Below are 21118 nucleotides of genomic sequence, written 5' to 3'. Positions count from 1 at the left end.
AACGGTCCATCTCCCTGTCCATAGAACCCAGAGCTCACGGAGGAAGCTCTAGGACCCGTATTTTTTTCTCTCCTCAGAGCTCAGAGCGAGTGGAAAGTGCGGGGAGACTTTTAAACAGACTGCAGAGGTGTTAAAAATAGAAGTCAAGTTGCTATTGGAGATACACAGAGAATTCTCCACTTGCAAATCTCTAATTATAATATGTCAAGAGTAGAATACCTTGTCAGGAGCAGTAACTAACACAATCCAGTATTGGCTCTGTCAGCACAGTGATCCATGATGTGTTTGGAGGCCTACATGAAACAGACATTCAGCAGAAAAATGTCCTGCAGGGACTCATCTCAGCCCCTGGGGATTTGCAGGGGTGACCTGGGAAGTCTTCCTTTTACTCTCCTTAGCTCTGCTTGGGAGCTCTGGGTGCATCTACTCCACATTCACAGATTCTGCACTTTGTGCTAAATCATGTGCATATATTAGATGTTCTTGGAGCCCACCAGATGGATGCATGTTTTCCACTACCCAAAATGACTCCGTTTCTCAAAGAATTCATGGCCTCTGCAATGCCCTTACAATGACATTCAGCAAGACGGGTCTGTTTGTCAGAGGGCAGTTAGAATCATTCCAGGCACAACGTATTTCTGTAGAGAATGCCTCATGAGTCTTCCCAGAAGCAACCTTCTGGGCTGAGTGTCCAGGACTGGGTGGGGGGGCACTGTGAAGTTACAGTCCTCCCCCAGGACATGCAGCTCTGAGAGCGAAGGCAAGGTGCACCCAGTCAACCTCTGCGGAGGTACAGAGAGTCTCGAGTTAGCTTGTCATGGAGCATGTCCTGTTGGTTCAGATCAGGAAAGCACAGCTCAAAAGTAGGTCACGGACAGCAAGAAGCAGCTCCCTTTTTAGCCGAGGACAGCAAAATACATGTCGTGGAAAACAAGATGGCCCCTTCTCTGATCCTTGCTCTTCCCCACTGTGCACTCACAGCATCGCCCCAACCTTCCCACAGGATCCACCACTTGCTTCAGCCCACAATGGCTGTGTTTGCCACAGAGTCTCCTCTAACAGGTGCACCTCTCAGTCAGTGTAGGAGACGAAAAAGTTGGGGCCAAACAGCATCGCTGCACATTCACATCCCCATCTCTAGCACCTGCCGGCATTCAAATATTCCAGGAATGACAGGAGGCGGATTCCCAGCACATCGACCCAAATTCTGGCATCCTCGCCTTGTTTCCAAACCCCTTTTGCTCACTCTTTACATAAATGCCAATGACTTTCTCAGGGGGAACACGAAGGCACCGGAGAATGAATTTCTCACATCTTTACTTCTGTATCTCTCAGCAACATCACACAATAACTCTCCCTTCTCTCCTAGTTCTAAGTCAAAATGTTCCCAAAGGTTCATAGCAACTTTATTTTTAGTGACTGAGAATGGAACACAAACAAAATGCTTTTCCATAAGAAAATGAAGAAACAAACTACAGCACACCCTACCGTGGAATAGTACCAATCACTGGAATAGTACACAGCCCTGAAAAGGAGTGAGCTACAGCTGCAGGCAACAATATGGATCCATTTGAAAATAAAGATGATGACTGAAGGATGCTGGGACAAAAGAGCCCAGGTTTGATTTCCTTAACAAAATTCGAGAAACTGCACACTATGCTACAGTGAAAGGAGAGGAGTTGGTTGCCTGGGAATGAGGCAGAAGAGGAGGAAAGGTAAGATTACAAGATAAAAACAAAAAGAGAAAACTTGGGGCTGATGGCTAAGTTCATTCGCTTGAGAGTGCTATTTGTTCGGCACGTATGTATGTTTGTGAGCACATAAACATCGCACACCAAATGTGCACGATTTATTGTATGGCAGGTAGAGGTCAATAAAGCCAGGAAAACAAAAAGGCTGCTTCCTTCTTAGTCGACCTGCTCTACCTGCACAGCCTGGTCCTGGTCTCTCATTCTTCTCAAACACTCCCTCACTTGCTTCCCTGCACCCCTATTGCCTCACTCTGTTCCCGTTCTCCCCGCAGTCCTTCCTCCACCTCGGAGGGCCCTTCCACTCTGCTTCCTGGAGTCACCCTAAATCAAATACCCCACAGACTGCTTTCTCTGACACCGCTGCCTTTCACCTGCTCCCTCTTCTATATTCTCATCCTTCCAAGAATTTGCCAAGTGCACAGCACACCCACCCGACACAGCCCATTCATTCCTTGACTCCTGATCTCCTGGCATCTCTCTGCTGCCCTCCTCCATGTCTTCAGGGAAGTCCAGACTGTTAGCTTCAAAAATGTCTCCTGGGGTCACTGCCCCAGGACTCCACAGCCCCACACCCCCAAGCTGAAAGCCCCCTTTATGTCTCATGCAGTAGCTCCTCCTATCCCCTGCCACCTGTGCACCCTCCAGTGCTGTTCTGTACATGTGGCCCTTTCTCTCTTCTTTCCCTACAGCTGAGGATACAGTGCAGCGAAGGCATGGTATCCCTGACCAGGAGGAAACGGCCCTCACTCCTTGCATGGATTTGGGTGTGGAGCTCCTCCGGGGCCTCAGATCAAGCCCCTGACTCCAAGTATCAGCACCTGTGCCAGGGAGGGGCCCTGAGTCCCAGGCTTGCGTGGGACAGATCCACGAGCCTTGGGTTTCGTTGCTCGTTTTGAGAAGAGCCTGACTTCACAGGGACACAGCCGGAGAATGGAGGGGGGCACAGGCGGCGAAGCTCGAGACAGATCTCCTTGTGCCTAGGAATAAGCTGGCTTTAAAGCCACTGTCCCTCTGGGATTTTTTTGTTGTGAGAGCCAGTGCATTGTTAACAAGGAAACCCTGAAATGCAGACGCATCTGCCTCTCTGACCCCCACGTTGAGGCAAACCCTCGGGAAGTGTTTCCTGCTACCATGGCCCTAGCACGTGACAGCCTCGCCAAGCCATGCTCCAGAGCTGGGCCCACAACATGCTAACTGAACTGTGTCCATCTCTAGAGTGCTCTTGTTGCAGGGCCCGGATGCAGAGCCCCTCATCTCCCCAACTGGACTAAGACTTTCTTTAAGCAAAGTCTCACTGACCTTTGCTTTTTAAACTTTACTTTATAATCCCCTTGGTTCAGGCCAGCACTGTGGTGTAGTGGATAAAGCCTCTGCCTGCAGTGCCGGCATCCCATATAGATGCCGGTTCGAGTCCAGGCTGCTCCACTTCCGATCCAGCCCCCTGCTATGGCCTGGTAAAGTAGTGGAAGATGGCCCAAGTCCTTGGGCCCTTGCACCCACATGGGAGACACAAAGGAAGCTCCTGGCTCCTGGATTCACACTGGCCCAGCTTCGGCCATTGTGGCCATTTGGGTAGTGAACCAGAGAGAGGAAGACTTTTCTCTCTACCCCCCTTCTCTCTAACTCTGCCTCTCAAATAAATAACAAATCTTTGATCCAGGATAATTCTCCTGGCTCACACGCTGTCCTATGGCTTCCCAGTGCTCCTAACACGGAATTCCAACATCTCGTTGAACACATGAGGCTGCAGGACATATAATTCTTGCTCATTGTTCCCAGTTCATTTTTTACCATTGTACCCTCAATGTGTACCGACCTGAACACAGGGCCTCTTTTCCGAAGGAGCCATACTCTTTCCAACTCGGGGCCTTTGACCTTGACATTCCCTTTGTCTGGAAAGTGTGATCTTCTCAATCTAAGTAGCATCGCCTTATGGGCAGAGCACCAGGGCACCCACTTCCAGGGAGCTCTCCTGTTCTTTCTGGTTTCCCCAGTGCACCTGTCCCGTTCTTTCCTCAGAAGCACGAGTCACAACGTATGGCCACATTCTCATTACAGAGCCACTTGCCCCACACTCACTGTCTGCCTCTCTAATTCGCAAGACAGAAAGGCTGCGCCTTTTTGGTCCAAACATATCATCTAGCCTGAGTCCTGGCTGCAGTAGATGCTGATCAATATTTGCGAATGAATGAATGAATGAATGAACCATTCACACACTCAGTGCAGTTCTTAGCACCCATCAAGGTTTAATAAATAACTTCTTCTTGGACCCCTTTTAGTATGAAAACAATTCACCCAGGCTCTACGACCAGTGATGATCACAAAGTAACCAGCACAGTAGCAGCACGGCCACAGTAAACACCAGCTATGCCAGCAGACCCAAGTAAGGGACCCATGCCCGAGGTGCAGCAGCAAAAGACAAAAAGGCAACTGTAGCACTGTTGACGACTGCACACCCCACTTGTCTGGCCAGATGAGAGGACTAGTTAAGCCAGCACATCCACCCAACGAAGTAAGCAACACGAGATGAGCTTGATGCCACGGTGTTGACGAAAGGAGCGACACAAGTGGCTCTACCTTATAGGATTCTGTTTCGATCAAATACCCAGAAACTGCAAACTCACACAGAGAGGAAGAGGGTGGTGGCTGACATGGGGGCGGGAGACTGGGAGTGGGGAGAACACCGGCTTTCTTTATGATGCAGTGAGAGCAGACAAGAGTGCTACTGGCACGTTCCAAAGGTGAATTTCATGTTACATGAATCTTACCACGAATAATCAACGAGGGGACTTCATAGAAAATGCAGATGTCTACCGATCTCTGAAATCTCCAAAACTAACTTGGAAGTGCATAAAGTGCCTAGTAGTAGAGTTAGTCAGCGCTGGCTCTTAGGGCAGGAATCGCGTGGCTCTCCATACCCGCAAGCTGCTCCACAAACACAGGAGCCTTGCACCTGCGGAATGTTCTAGAGACCTAGGGTGCCCAAGCTTTTCTAAGGAATTCTGAAGCGCGAAGCTTCCCAGGTGTGGTCCCTGTGGGTCCTGTGCGTTCTGTGGTGAGCACAGGTCTTTCAGGTGCTGCACCAGTGAGCACGGCTTTAACCCTTAACTGTCTCCTGATGTCTGTGGGGCTGATTCTAGGACCCCACCCATAGCCCAGTCTGCAGGTGTTCCCGTCCCTGAAATGCCATGACGTATCCTCACGTCCACTTTAAATCACCTCCAGTTACTCCCAGTATCCCAGCGCAATGCAATGCAAAGTCGCTGCACTGTTATTCAGGCAGGAAAAGTCCGCACATGCCCTGTGCAGATGCAACTTCTTTTCCCAAGTATTTCTCACCCACAGCTGATGGAGGATGCAGAGTCCAAGGATACCGACTATTTTTGTGTGTAGGGCTCTCTCTGATCAATGGCCCACACCACTAGTTCTCACGTACGGTGCTGGTAAAACGTTTCTCTCGTTCGTGTGTTCATCTTCAACTATTTGCATGCCATAAAATTCACTTGTTCTGTTGTCTGGAGTCATGAACCACCACCACTGGTGTGGAGGACAACTCCCTCCCACACTCCAGTGCTCTAGTGCCCCCCTTTGCCCTCCACACCTCTCCCAACCCAACAGCCCGCCAAGGAAACTGAAGAAACAAGGTGCTTCTCGGCACAGGTGCATCTCATGTACCCAAATCAGACTGTGGGCGGTGTTTGCCTGGCTATGCAAACACACCAACTCTCAGGGACCTGTACACCTAACAGAGGCACATTTTATCACCTGTAAATTGTTATCTTCATCAGACTGATTAAAAAAAAAATACTCCATTCGGGCCGGCGCCGTGGCTTAACAGGCTGATCCTCTGCCTTGCGGTGCCAGCACCCCGGGTTCTAGTCCTGGTTGGGGAGCTGGATTCTGTCCCGGTTGCCCCTCTTCCAGGCCAGCTCTCTGCTATGGCCCAGGAAGGCAGTGGAGGATGGCCCAAGTGCTTGGGCCCTGCACCCGCATGGGAGACCAGGAGAGGCACCTGGCTCCTGGCTTCGGATCAGCCTGTGCGCCGGCCACAGTGGCCATTGGAGGGTGAACCAACGGCAAAAAGGAGGACCTTTTTCTCTGTCTCTCTCACTATCCACTCTGCCTGTCAAAAACAAAACAAAACAAAAAACACATGAGGGTTACTACACTAACAGTGGCTTTCCTCTAAAAAAAAAAAATAAATAAATACTCCATTCGGATGGCATTCTGGAAAAGGCAAAACAATAGGAATTGGAAAAAACAAACAAAAAAACCCAAAATCGAATGCCTTCCTACATAAATGACCGGTTCACGAAAAACGTGCTAATTTAAATTAACACTGGCAAAGAGGGCACGCTGACCAGGCCAGCTGTGACGCTGGTGTGCCAAGGTCTGGCCCAGGGGCCGCTTGGCTGCCAGAGGCTCTCGGATCTGGAGGTGCAGCCCCTGGCATTCCGTGTCCCAGGGGCCCCGGAATTCGCACCTGCCCGGTCCCAGGTCCCAGGCAAGCCCACCCCAAGCCCCGTCCCCCAGGAAGCGCCCCCTTACTGTGGCGGTGCCGGAGACGGTCTGCGCGTTGCTGTCCGCGGCGCTCTGCTCCGAGTGCGACTGGGCGGGAGGGTACAGGTTTAACGTGTGCTCGGGGACGGTGGTCTGGCCCGTGTACTCTGGCGCGGGGTGGGGATGAGGGGCCGTGTATTCCGCGGGGATGCCGTTCTGAGGGGGAGCGAACTGGGCCGACGCGTAAGGCTGAGCCATTGTGTCAGGGGCGGCTGCGGCTTCCTGATTACCCTGCAAACCAAACAGGTGGAGAGAGGGAGAGAGAACGGTGAGCATGCGCCCAGCAGACCCCTTGCCCAAGGCCCACGGGCGCCTGGTCCTGGGTCCTTCCCAGGTGCACGCACAGGGCCTGCACCTGAGCCGGACCAATCCCCGGGGATCTTCATCAGCCCCTAGGCAGAAGCAGGAATCAGGGTTCCACCGGGATGGAGGCTCAGAAAGATGAGGTCACGTTTGTGTGACGCTGAGGGTTTGTGTCCTACTGGATTGCATCTTTGGTTTTAGGTGTTCCCAGGCTTATCTTCCTTATTTCATTTCCATTTTGGAAGTGGTGAGCATGGAGTTGTCTACGGTGACAGCAGAACTTTGATTCGATACTTAAAGTGCCAAGAAAGATTAAACTGAATGTGTGTGTTCTTCAGGGGAAGAGAATTCATCTCTGCATTAGAATTTAATCAGAATTTTATGTGACTTGGCTCACATAATGGATGGGGGAGGGTCCTTTTAACGGCCCCCAAGTCTGGCGAGTGTGTGTGTGAGACAGGCGTTCCTAGCGCAAAGCCAGGGCCTCATCTGAACAACGATGGCCTAGGCGACTTCTCCAGGTGAGCTTTCCTGCAAAATTTGGGACTTAGCTCATAGGTTTATTAGTGTTCCCCCTCCCCTTCTTCCTTTTTTTTTTTAAATAAGCACAGAGTATTATATAACACTTCAACCTCACAGGTAGGTAAAACATGCAGCACGATATTAGTCAAGTCAAGTCAAAAAAAAAAAAAAAACACCTCAAACCTAAATTCAAATGCTTCCATTTCAGAAGTTCACACCTCCACCCCCACAACTTCATAACGCAACACACACACACACACACACACGGAAGGCATAAGAAACTGTATGTAAGCCCAACATCCAAATCTTGGAAAAAGGGAGATTGTGAAAGAAAAACAGCTTAGTGATGAGGTCCACGTAACAGTTGCTGCCCCCACGGACTGTGGTCAATTAGATGGGACTTTGGCGCCGGTACGATGATCGGAGGGCCAAAGTGTCAGGACAGTTCACACCGCCCCAGTAGGCGCCACCAGCCCTTCAAGACCTTCTTCCACCCAAGCACCCTTCACTCCAAGAAACCAGGATGGCGGAGGATGGAGGGAATGCTCCCAGCAGCGCACAGAGCTGGCGCAGTTGTTTGGGGAGGACCTTAATTAGCACGTTAGAGACGACACTTGAGAAGCACGAAGCTTAGGATAAGTTTAAAATACTTCACAAGTGCAAACGTTCCCATCAGGTTCTTTCCTCCTCCGGACTGATCTCTCCAAACGTCTGTGCTATTGGAAGCCTGAGTGCTCAACTCTTTCTCTCTTGCTAACATTGCCCCCTTAACACCTGGGCCGGTGGAGGGGGGAGGGTCTTCCCCAGGCTGAGGCTGCGCTGCCATACAGAAACAGTGGCCCTGCCCAGTCCTGGGAACCACGGACAACACTGTCATTGCTCCCCAGCCTTGATCTGGGGGGCCAGTCCCACTCTTGGCCACAGCCTGGGCTCCAGGTACCACTAGGTACAGTCTTGTGATGCTGAGCTTGCCACGCAGAATGCCCCACTGCCACAGTTGGGCTCACAGGTATCTACCCAGTGAGCCAGTCAGTGAGTTGGGCCCTATTCATACCATGGACTTTCCCTACCATTCTGGGGAAGATGTTCTCCTTCCACTGTGATTGGCAGCTGGAAAGATAAAGGGGATGTTGAAGCGGACCTGCCTCCAGGTGGAGCCAATGCAGGAAAAACTAGAGGCAGGGGGGGGGGGGGGGAGCAGAGAGGCTGCAGCTGGGTCTGCAGGCAGCCTTTGGAGTCTGGAATCCAGCGGCACTGGCAGTTACAAAGGTCCCTGTTTTAGTTACAAAAGTCCGTAAATGCCCTATGATGAAGAACTCTACTAGGATGCCATTAACACAAAAGGATTTGCATTTATTTAAGGTGTGTAACTGGGTGTTTTCATACAGGTAGGCACTGTGCAATGATCCCTGTATTCCAACTGATTGTAGTTTCTGCCCGTGTGTGAGCTCATCCTCTTAGCACATCTCAAGTACACGACACAGCATGGTACCCTGTCCCCACACGGTGCCGGTGTCTTTAGAACTCATTCCCAAACGAAACCATGCACCCTTTGTTTTATTTAACTTACTTTTTCCTGCTACTTACAAGCAAACAAGGCCTTGACAGATTGAAAAAAAAAATTCCTATGCTGTTTTATAGCTCAACTAGCATTTTTTTCCAGACTATTCCAGGCCTATATCCATGTATACAACAATCTACAGTGATGCCACTTCTTTGTGGCTGATGAACAACCCCAGAAATGATGGGATCCGAGCAGTTACTGGAGATCAGCCATGCTGAGGTTGGTGCAAAATGAGTGAGTCAGAATCTCTCCTGGAATGTGCTTTCTATCCCCAGATCTCTGACTTGAAAACACACGTGCACACAGGCTGCCCACTCAGTGGAATTCCGTATCATGAGAAGGCCCACAGGAGCCTCAGGTTTCCATGTTCCATCTGGAAGGCAGCCCCTTTCCATGCCGGTGCTCAGAAGACGGACCCTTGCTGTCCTTCTCTGCAGGTCTGGTGGGTGTTTACATCAGTATTTCTTACATAGGGACATCAGTCAATGTGCCTCATTTGTAGCTACCAGCATCCAGCGGGGGAGGCCAGGGATACTGCTGGACACCCTCAGTGCCCAAGACCAGCCCCTCCCCCAAGATGGGACTGCCCCCAGAAGTTAACAGGCACAGGTCTAGAATGCCTGCTTTGCATGCCTTGCACCTCTAATCCCACTTGACTTTGTAGTCCAAGATGCTCCAGCCCAGAACTGGAAGACAACTACGCAAAGTCCCAGCCACAGGTGGTTCTCACGGAAGCCAGCGCTTGAACCTAAGCCACTTTGTAATGTGCTCAGGTATCTCTCATCTGGCCAGAGGATCACCTGGTGGGGAGGTTGGCTCCCTCTCTAACACATAAACCATGGGCCCAAGACCTGTTTCTCGCCTATTGTTATATTACTCATGTGGGAAAATCAGGGGCTGGGGTACCTGAATCAAAGGTGCTGGCAATTCTGTTTGCCAACTTAGGTCTGTAACCATTGGCAGGTGCAAGAGTGGCAGCCTGGGAAACCTTCGCACCAACTCAGCCTGAGACCAGGCTGCAGGAAGCTCCCAGCTGGCCTAGGGATGGCAAAAGCCAGCAGGGGGCATCCCTGAAGCCAAAGCCAACCACCCGCCTCCACCAAGGTTTGTACCATTCTGGAAAACCCAGCACACTGAGCTCCAGAGACTCAGTCAATGGTGGCCAAGGAGTCTCTGTCAGCATCCAGATACAGAGCCTCTGGATTTCCTCCTGTACCTGGATTTCTCAAACAGATGTTGGTGGGACCCCCTATAGTTACTTATTAACACTGACAGCCGTTCCAGAGAGACCCTAATTAATATTCCCAACATTTGCACTTTAGGCTAATTACAGCTAATATTTAATTAAGATCATTGTGCTTCCTATGGAATGATTTTTCACCTTCAAATAGCTGCAGAGATATCTTTGTTTCCTCCCTGGTGATGTTCCTGGATTCTTGGCCTGGCTGAAATGTAGTTTCTGGAAAAATACAGTAAGGGCACCTTTTCCACTCCAGGTCACGGCAAACCCTGGGCACGTGAACAGTTTCCCAGTGGAAAGCTGAAGCCAGCTTCAGGTAGGTGACGGTGACAGGCAAAATTACTTGGCGCACTGTGGCTAGACATTCTCTCATTTGCAGAGTGGCCTTCCTTCTTCCACTGCAATGCCAAACCCCCACCTTTACCTAAATTAGAGGAGTGATCAGAGACTGATATTTGCAGAGTCAGGGTGCCTGTGGGTGATCCTGGTTGCTGGGGAGGGTCCCTGCTGTGCCCAGGTTCTGCACACCATCAGGCAAGTGTTCCAAGAGCTTGTGCAAACCGATCATCTAATTTTGACCTCCTGTACTTTCCTGGGCTCCTGCTAAAAACTCCAAAGGGGATAGAGAGAGAGGCCACGATCTGTTGTTCTCAAACCCACTATTGCTGCAGCAGACCTGACTCGAAGCTCACTATCAAGAACATCTCTTGGGAGGAGTGTAAAAGAAACTGCCTTGTTCTCACCCTGCAGAGCCCCCAGTCAGAGCAATGCAATAGCAGCATGATGCCGTGGGGCCCCATCACCATCCAACGTACCCCAAAGGGCAGCTTACCCTCAGTTACCGAGAGCCAAAGGATTATCAAAATGCAACCAACTCTGATTCCTAAAAGCCAAAAAAAGTGTCATTTCCATTTAAATATCTTACTGAAGCATGAAATAGCCAGAGTATTATTGCTACTTTAAGACAAACACTAGTCTGACTGTTAGCACAATGTGGCAACTATGTTGCAAGCATCCATGCAGAGAGCTACTCCAGACACACAGAGTTCTTCCTTCCCCATGGAATGCCCTGTGCTCTTAATTGTCTCTCAAATATCCCCCCCCACCTTGTCTTCTAGACATTGCCCTGTGTGGTTGAATGAAGTCGTTTTAGGAAAGTAATAGGAGAACAAAGGGTGGCAGACAAGCAGACTTTGCAAAAAATATTTTGGTGAAACATTTAATGCAAACCAGATTCTAACTGGGAAATCGTCTCTGTGTGGCAGAGCAGGACACAGGGCTCTTATTTTCACCGGAACTGCCTGACCATCCCTGGGAAGGGAAAGTCGGAAAGCGCCTGCTCGGAGCTGCCACAGGCGGCTTTGCATCCTGAAGGGCCTCGGTACCTGTGTGTGTGTGGTTTCCCCAGCGACGGAGTCAAACTTCTCCGGCATCCTCTGCCCCCTCCCACTCTGCCTCTGGAATTTGTTTATCCGTAGTTCATTTCCTATCTTGAAGATCTTTCTGGTCTACACACAGCCCCGCTAATGAAGAAATGCACAGGGATTGTCAGGACCTAGTCAGACAGCTGACTACACCTGTCCACACAGCCCGGGACCGCAACGACTCCTGCCTTGGGGCCCCCTCTCCCCTGCACCCCAGCACCATGGCCTTGCTGGATGAAGCGACTCATTTCTGCCGGTGGCCTGCAGTTTCCAGTCTTGCTGACGGTTTGTTTTACTTGAGTCTCGTCTACTTCTCTGGCAAGAAATCACGCATATTCAGAGAATGCCTCTTGTGCAGAACTGAAATGAGCTAAACGGCATGATGCCCCAGGGGCATTGAAACAAAGAAGACAAATGCAAAACGACACCATTAACCTGCTGGTTCTAAGACCAGCTCAGTTCCACACGCTAAGCAGGAAGCCCCCAGCCCAACCCCCAACACACACACACACACACACACTCACTCACTCACTCACTCCTCCCTGCACCTCCTCTTCTTTCTCCTGGAAGGAACCAGGGAGCAAACTACATACCACAGCAAGCACAAACTTAATGCGAGTCAAGGTTTCCGCCTAATGCAAACCACAATTTCGAGTGAAAAATGTAATGAAAAAAAAATAAAAATACCTGCTGCACCATCCTGCTTCCTTTCTCCTCCATAAACTTAGCAGCTGTTCTAGTCCCACACCACAAAGCATCTGCCCAAAGCAAGCCTCAATTATGAGCGAGGGTGTGCGCGCGGTGCACCGTGTGGATGAGCGGGGTGTTGGGAGGAGGGGGAGTGGAGGCTGCCTGGCTGACCTCCCCCTCAACATCTGACTGCTCCCAAAACCAACCCCAGATGGGACTCTCTCTGCAAGGGAGGCCCGGCCATCAATCACCGCTTGCTCCTCCTCTGGCTCCTGCAGCTGATTATATGGAAGAGGAAGGAGGGGAAAAAAACACACAGGCTCGACTACATTAATAGCTGTTTAAAAAACATTAGAAATGCTATTCTATGCATCGCCTGGAGCTGGAATTTTTCATTACTAAACTAAATATATGGTATGCAAAGTTATAAAAATCCACCAGGGAGCCTGCTACTATCTTATTTTTAAGAGGGGAGGGGCAACATTCAGGGGTAGCCAGGGAAGTGATGGACGAGGGACGCTGAAAGCTGAGAGGAGGGAGGGGGAGAGAGATGGTGAAAGGTGAATGAAAAACAAAACAAAACAAAACAAAACAAAACAAAACAAAACGCCGTGAGACTATCGGAGATGGATCCCTAATAAAGCTGTGTGGTTAATTATAAGTTGATCGGAAGAGACTGGAGCTGACGATGACTTGGACGGTTTGAGACCCAGCGCCTGTGCAGGCCAGCTGTGTGATCTCACGCACACTGTCGCAATGCTCAGGCTCCAGTGTTGGCTTCTGTTTCATGGGGACAGTGATGAGTGACTCCATGGTGCTACTGTGAGGATCAAATTAAAAAATCAGATTACAACCAAAGAAACACACACGGGACCTGGCTCTCAGTGTGCAGGAGGCAAGCGATTCGTTCATTCACATTCAAGGAATCAGGAAGTGAAACCCAAAACCCTCTGGGTCCCTGTGGACCCCACAGTCAAGCGTGGCAGGTTGCAAGCTTTTGAGAACAGCAGCCCTTGATGACCACGCGCCCCAGTGGGGATCCGTGTTACAAAGGCAAAACACAGGGGTCGCACTTTCTTCTTTTCTTGAACTTGTGTCTCAACCTCGCTCATTTTTTCATTCTATCGCAATGAGCGAAAATAAAACTTCATACCAAAAACTCCCCCGTGAAACCAGGCATGCATCCGTGCCCAACACAGCCTCTTTATTTAATGCTGCAAATGCTGTGCTTCTTCCTTCATCATTCAAACCCCGACAAACAGAGTGAAATGTCAAAACAATTTCAGTTTTTATTTGGACATGTCTTTCCTGCTCATCAAGGGACACATTTCACGGGTCCCCTTCCCCCATCCTATGGACAGCTGCTTACTGTTGATACTCAGTGCTGTGAAAAGACAGTTCTTGCTGGACTGGGGGAAATGGACAGGGTTTCTGAAGCAACTGAAGTGGTAATCAAATTGTACAACATTTGAGGGTGGAAGAGGCTCCCTGAGGAATTCAACCTTCCTGCCACTCTACTTCAAATAGCCCCTGAGGGATCTTTTTATTTATGTATGTATTTTGGTTGCTCTTTAATTCCAGATACAGGGGCCAGTGTGGTGGTGTGCTGGGTGAAGCCGCTGTTGTGACACCAGCATTCCATATAGGAATTCCAGGAAGAATCCCACTTACTCTGCTTTGGATCCAGCTCCCTGCTAATGCACCTGGGAAGGCAGCAGAAGGTGGTCCAAGTGCTTAGGCCCCTGCGCCCATGTGGGAGACCTGGATGGAGTTCCTGGCTCCTAGCATTCACCTGGCTCAGCCCCTGCCATTGTAGCCATTTGGGAAGTAAACCAATGACTAGAATGGGCCCCCACCCTCTCTCTGTCTTCCCATCCTCCTTCCTCTGCCAGTCTCCTTATCAAATAAAAAAAATAATAACTCTTACAAAGAAATCCAGATCCAATGCAGAGGATTGGCTAGAAAGTCTGAGTCAGGAGAATTTATGCCACTGTGTACCTACCACTCCAACCACACCAGGGGATGTGGCCCACACAGCAGCAGGGTTCAGGGCGCACATAGCAGCCCCTCCAGGCTCCTCAAAGTGAGACGCCGACTCCCCCTGCACCGCATCTCCACAGAGGACCAGAAGTCCTTCCTAGTCAGCTCTGGCTCAGCCCAGGGGGAAGAAGCCACACGCAGGGGCCCTAAGCTCCTTGTCCACTGCAAAGTCAAACTTTCGTCCTGCAACCTGGGAAAGGGGGGCGAGACCAAGACAGACGTCTCTGGGGACAGCACTAATGTTCTAGGGAGTAGCAGAGAAAGCACCAAACCCGAACACGCAGCAGCAGCAACAAAACAACCCAAGGAGAGTTTCAGGTGGGAATAGTCTGAGAGAGGCCGTCAGACATGGGTCCTTTAAGCACAGCAGGAGTGACTTGGATATTGTTATAAAAAGAAATATAGAAAGAAACCCAACACCAGGGCTTGCCACCTCACCTACTGCCTTAGATTCTCAAGGGTGGGATTCAGGCCAGGACACTGATGTGCAATCCTGGGGAAATGTAGGTACAACTCCTTGAGCTGTAACATCCGTGTGTGTATGTGTAGGGGTAACTGACCAGCATACTTTAAATTAAAAAAAAAAAAAAAAAACTGCACCACATGGGAAAAGGACAAACCAGGAGGAGTTGGGATTGCTTCATGAAGCCATTATGTGGATGAAGTGGATAGCAATATAAAGTCTTGTATGGATGGTGGTAAAAAATAAGTAACAGTGAAAGCACCAGACTAGATAATTCCCAGCGTTTCTTACTAACTACCCTTGTTAGTGTGACACCTATAGGATCAGAATTGGATACTAAGAAGCCAGGAGTGTAGAACCATTGGCCAGCCAGTCAACCTCCACAGTCCTCACTTCCCTTATTCTTAATATATACGTAGTAATATGTAATTTTCTTCCCAACATAGCCCTCACGATGCCTCAGGGAGAAAATCTGCAAGAACGTGCGTCACAAGTCAGAAGCACTCAAGTCCCAGTGTGGAGGCAGGTGGTCCTCCTGCCCGTCCAGTGAAGCTGCCCTCTGAAAACCACAGGAGAGGAGAGGCTTGTGAGACCCGCACCTGCTGCGGGTCAGGGACTCGATTCCTCACAACCGCCCCATGAAAAATTTCTCCACGGATGGGAACTAGCAAATTCATAAGTGGAAGAATTAGAATGTCAACCTCAGCTGTTCTTATGAAAGACTTCCTTATTAAAGACTGACTGAATCCATAGTAGGGTGAAGATAGAGGTGGGGGTGATGACGGCGATAGTGATTGTGACGATGATGATGATGGTGGTGGTGACGATGATGATGGTGCTACTGACAGTGGTGATGATGATAAAGACAATGGTGATGTCAATGATGATGGTCGTGATAATGGTAAGAAACCTTGCTTTTGCTTTTAAAATTTTTTATCTAATAGTCATTTTTATTTGAAATGTAAACACAGCAAGAGACAGTGGCAGAGAGAGAGAGAGAGAGAGAGAGAGAGAGAGAGAGATCTTGCATCTACTGGTTTATTTCCAAATGCTCACAAGAGCTTGGGCTGGGCCAGGCAAAAACCAAGAGCCAGGAAATCACCAGCTCCCATCAGGGTGGCAGGGACCCAGATAATGGTGCCGTCACCCACTGCCTTCCAGGGTGCAGAAAACTTTCCCAAGCAATGACCATGTGCTGATTATTGTGGCCAGCAATGAGGATACGAGATTCAGCTACACAGCATTGCCTGCTTGACCCCAATTCAACAAGAACTCCTCGTGGTACCTGCAGTCCTCCTATCTTTCCAGGAAGGGATAGTCACTTAACTAGTGAGTGCTGGTGCTCAAATCTGCCCGACTCCTATACTCATGTTCTCAAACAGCTGGAGATGGATTCCGGTCTAACCTTATTTAGGTCAACAAACTTAGCTTCCAACTATGTCAGTTCATAGAAAAGCATCTCTTGAATAAGAAGTTCTGAAGTTGCTCTGAATCCACAATTCACAAAAATAAACAAACAGCAGAGACAACCATAATCCATGCCACTGATTCCTGTGGAAGCAATTTATTTCATTTCAGGTCCCCAGCCGTGCAGAGAGGACTGAAGCCATCTCGCCTTGGCTGACAAACGCCAGCCCCAGGAATACAAACCGAGGGGGCGGCTGGCTTGCAAAGACGAGGTGTCATGTTTGCACAATGTTCCATCCTGGCTTTCCATTTGGAGTTACAGAAGGCTATGAAGAGGTTGTTTTTCTCAACTCTTTGAAAGTTAGTGACGACCAAAAATTTATGGCACTGGGTACAAATCGAGGACCTAGATATGTTGCTTCTGATGTGTGATTTCCAAAGAGAAACATACGTGTCTTTTAAAACATCAACAGACTCTGAAGAAACAAAGCCCCCAACAACAGCACCAGGTACTGAAGAAGACAGATTTGCTCATCTGGTTCACCCTTCTGGGGCACAGAGGGGTTCTATATGGTTCCTCAAAAACTTTGTCAAAGTTTGACCTTATACACCCAGGCTGATGTCTGTCTCCAACTGGACTGCGGACTCCACGGGTACAGGGACCTCTCTTGTTTTTTTTTCCATCACCATTGACTCAGGAATCTCAGCTTCTGATGGACACAGACACAGATGCACACACACACACACATAAGCATTCAAAACATTTTACAGAAGGAAAATGAAATACAGGCTAGTTCCTTCACCTCTACGAGTAATGAGACATGCTCTGACTCACTCAGTTCCATTTAAAAAACACTTAGGAGAGGGGGAGTTAGAGAGGGAGGGAGGGAGGGAGGAGGGAGGGAGGGAGGGGGAGAGAGAGAAAGAGAGAGAGAGAGGAAGAGAGGAAGAGAGAAACTCCCATATACTATTTCATTCCTCAACTATCTGCAACAAATGGGGCTGGGCCAGGTCAAAGCTGAGATCTGGGAACTCAACCACATGGGAAATGGGAGTCGAAACACTGAGCCATCACCTGGTACCACCCATGGGTGTGCACCAGCAGGAAGCTGCAAACAGGATCAGAGCCAAGATCCAATCTTGAGCCCCTGATGTGGGATCTGGGCACCTTAACCACGAGGTCAAATGCACAAACCTCTCATACAGCTCCTCAGAGCACTGAAAACAAGGTCAAAGCCATCAACAGTTTCCCTGCTTTGTCGAAAACATTCTCCTTGGTGGAATATTCCCGCGTGGCACTGCTGTTTCTTGTTGGAAAGTCATGCAGCATAGGGCTTTGCCTGCGTGCAAGAGAAATAGCTGCAAATGCTTTATCATTGCCTATTATTAATAGAAAGTAACAGCAAGAGCAGCTGCTATTCATTAAGTACCTCCTATGTATCAGACAATGTTAGTCACTTCATATATATTACCTAACTTCATCTCCCCAGGAGCTCCTATATTAATAAACTTATTTTTAGCACACCCAATTCACAGATAAGGATGCTGTGTTCTGAAAGTTTCTAAACAGCAGATCTCAACCCCAAATTCAGGTCTTTCTTCAAAGCTGAGGTCTTTCCCATTCCTTAGGATTGACCTCTTTGTGGGATAAATGACGGATGATATTTCTAAGACTTACAGTGGAACAATTCAACTATAAAACACTTTTGAGATATTCTGAGAGATGCTTGAACTGTCTTAGACAAAAGTGGCTGCTATCAAAAAGGATGTCGTCCCAACATCCAGAACCCAGATGGGTTAATAACATCAGTAGTGATGAGATGCTCTGGAACATGATTGGAAATTATGATGTCATCAGAGTGGCTCTCACCATTTGCTTGTCACTGCCCTAAATGCTTTCCAAATGTAACTCCCTTGGTGCAACCCACAGTCCCACGATGTGGGCACAAACCTTATCATCATTTTATGGATGAGAGACTTCGAGAGGCTAAGCAAATTATCTGAAGTCACTGCCAGGGTGAGTGCTAGGATTTGTCCCAATCCAATTCTGATTCCAAAGCCTAAGCTTATGACCCCTATTATTTATAACCTTTCACTTTCAAATTATAGGTTCACAGAAAATTGCACAACATGTAGGGGAAAGCCTTGTGTCCCCTTCAACCTCCCCTTTCCCCCATGGCCACCTCCTGCGTAACAATGGTATAAACCACAAATGGACATCGTGTGACTACTCCTTTCCACTGCTGTGAACATAACGAGAGCCAGGCAGACCCAGTTCAGCTGTCGTGAGTGTCCTGCTGCCAACTCCATCACATCAGTGCCACTGCCATCATCCCTGAGTGACAGCTGGAGCTGCCCACCATGCTCACAACTACAGCTGTGTGGACAAAAGGGCAGATGAAGAAGTGGAAAATCAACCCATGAAAATGGGCATCGGCCAAAACCGTTTTCAAAAGGTAAGGATCAGACAAATGCACCTTAATGACAATTCGGTAAAGATTCGGCACCTCCTTGATACGGGGGAGCCTCAGTGCTGAGCAGACTTTCCCAATCCATCTCCTTGGACCAGCCCACCCTTTTCTTAAAAAAGAGAGGGGAAGTTCTCATTACGACCACCAAGAGAACATCAGTGTCAGGTTCAGATTCAAGATGAATATCAGTGACGTACATCATTGCCAATACTACTACAGTTGGGCAAACACACAAAAGATAAAAGACAGATTCCATGTCCCTAGGTAACTTGCCTACCGTTACTCTATAGATACAATTTAGCATCATGATATAGTGTTACTTATTTCACCACAGCTATCCAGAAGACTCTTTGCCTGCTCCTAAGGTGGGAAGTTGACAGACTGTGAGGCAACTTTTGTTGTAAGAAGAAGGTCACTACACAGACAGAAGTGAGTAGCACAGAGAGCAGGCAGGCCACAGCATCCCAGTCAGAGCATCACCAAGGGTCTCTGGCTAGATTTGGAACACTGGGGACATTAACCCTCACTGCTGGAAAGGAAAGCATATTCTGTACTGGGGTGATGTTACAGGTAAATATTCTAGCAGAGGGACAAGTCAGCATTCCACATAGTAATCAGTGCAGGTGAGTGGGTACATTTAGAATCACTCCATCTCATGTGACATTAGAAAGCCTCACACCCTGCACAGAAGTGTACGATCCATCACCAGTAATCAACACAGCATCTTGTTTCTCTTTAGCTTCTTCCCAACATTAGATAACTATACCTAACCCCGAAGCTCATGACTGTGATGAGCCATTACACAGTTAAGACTCAACAAACAGGGCTGGCGTGGTGGCACAGTGAATTAAGGCACTGCTTATGACACTGGTATCTATGTTGGAGTGCCTGTTCAGGTCCTGGCTACACCACTCCAATCCACTGCTCTGCTAATAATGTGCCTGGGAAAGCAGCAGGGGATGGCCCACATACTCGGGCTCCTGACGCACACCAGGAACTCAGATGCTGAGTTCCAGGCTTCTGGCTTCAGCTTGGCCCAGCCCCAGCTATGGCAGCCATTTGTGGAGGAAAGCAGTGGATAGAAGATCTCTTTTGCTGTCTCTCCCTCTCTCTGTCAAGCTGCTTTTCAAATAAATTAGTTTTTTTTTTAAATGACAACATATCTGCAACCATCACATGGCTTATGATGCATTTTTAAAAATCAAACATTCAAATGCGGTTTTCATTAAAATTTTTTTCACATGAAAATCGTAGATTTCTCATAAGATTATAAGCTCCTTAAGGACCGGTTCTTGCCTTATGCATCTTTAACATTTTCCTCCTTTTCTCCCGCATTTCATAATCAGGGGTTTGACATGATAAATATCAGTTGGCTTGCATTCACCTCACTTGTAGAAAGATGTCTAATCTGGTTATGGCAACAGGCAAAGATGATAAAATATGACCTTGTCTTTCATTGTGTGTTGCATAAGTTTTAGCCTCTAATAGTTTGCCGACTGGAAAAAAAAAAGCTGTCATAAAATGAATTATAGTTGGACTTGGAAGAAATGAAATTAGGAGAGACTGCCAGCAAGCAAGGGCAATGGACTATTCAAATGGGCAAGAACATGATATTGATGCAGTACTGAGCACCCCCTGGATGGCAGCTACTCTGCCAGGCTCGGGGGCTACGGCGGCAAAAGAGACAGACACTGCCCAGGTTCCTGCAGGGCTGCAGGCTGGCAGGAGTCTCAGGATAGGCCGGGGATTTCCAGCATAGCGGGACAGGTGCTCTGAGAGGAGAAACAGAAGAATCTAGAAAGTCTGTTCAGAAAGGCTTCTCAGCAGAACCGAGAGCTGAATGAGCAGGAATTGGTTAGGGGTAAGATATCGGTGGGCATAACACTATGTGGGAAGGCCTAATAAGGTGGGAGAAAATGCCCCACCCCCCAAAGAGGCAGAATTCATGAAAACATGGGAAAGCAAGCAAGCAAAGAGGATGTTCCCAGGCTCACAGGACCTACAAAGTACACGGCTGACTAGAGACTAGGTGATTACAAAGCTCCTGAGGGCAGGCCCCCAGCTCCGTCTTCAAGAACACCAAGGTCAGCTTATCAGAACAGGCACACCGAGTGCATGGCCAAACACATTCGGTTTCAGTTTCAAAGTAAATGCAATAAAGACACAAGCTAGAGCGAAGCTGGTCAAGGGAAAGAGGGGACAGACAAGAGAGAAGGAGTTGATAGTTTACGTGATATCCATGGCATTACCTTCCTATGTGAAGTGACTCAGGTGCTTGAAATACAAGAAACAGAAGAAGCAGGGGGTCGGGGGCAGGGAGACACCATATGCTCTGTCACAGTAGCTCGGCCAGGGATAGAATATAAAGGTTACTTGGGAATATTTGTGCATCTTATTGAGTCTCCCATGCAATACTGGTAGGATAGGTTTAACAGAGTTCAGAAGCTGAAGCCCAGGTAACTCAACCATGTCCTCAAATTCAGACAGTTAATAACTTTTGTAGCTGGATTTGAACTCTAGATATGTTTCCATTGCACCAAACCTCTTCCTAAGTTTTCCATACATATGACCAACAAGTCTAGCTGTCTGAATAGGCTTAGTTGTAGGATACATTTCTCAGTTTCCTTTGTTGCCCCCTCATGAGTTTTTACATGGAGAATAAGAAAAGTGAATACAGATATTA

At 48.6% G+C, this 21118-nt stretch overlaps 1 protein-coding gene across 2 annotated transcripts in view; it reads right to left on the bottom strand.

Moving 5' to 3' along the window:
• RBFOX1 (RNA binding fox-1 homolog 1) overlaps positions 1-21118 on the bottom strand; it is a 364369-nt gene that overhangs the window by 181748 nt on the left and 161503 nt on the right. For both annotated transcript variants that reach the window (XM_062180761.1, XM_062180760.1), the window contains exon 2: positions 6300-6542. In XM_062180761.1, the coding sequence (XP_062036745.1) occupies positions 6300-6542 (243 nt within the window). The remainder of the gene's footprint in view (positions 1-6299; positions 6543-21118) is intronic.

Source organism: Lepus europaeus, chromosome 21 (assembly GCF_033115175.1).
Source record: "Lepus europaeus isolate LE1 chromosome 21, mLepTim1.pri, whole genome shotgun sequence".
Lineage (NCBI taxonomy): Eukaryota > Metazoa > Chordata > Mammalia > Lagomorpha > Leporidae > Lepus > Lepus europaeus.
This window is presented reverse-complemented; position numbering and strand designations above follow the sequence as displayed.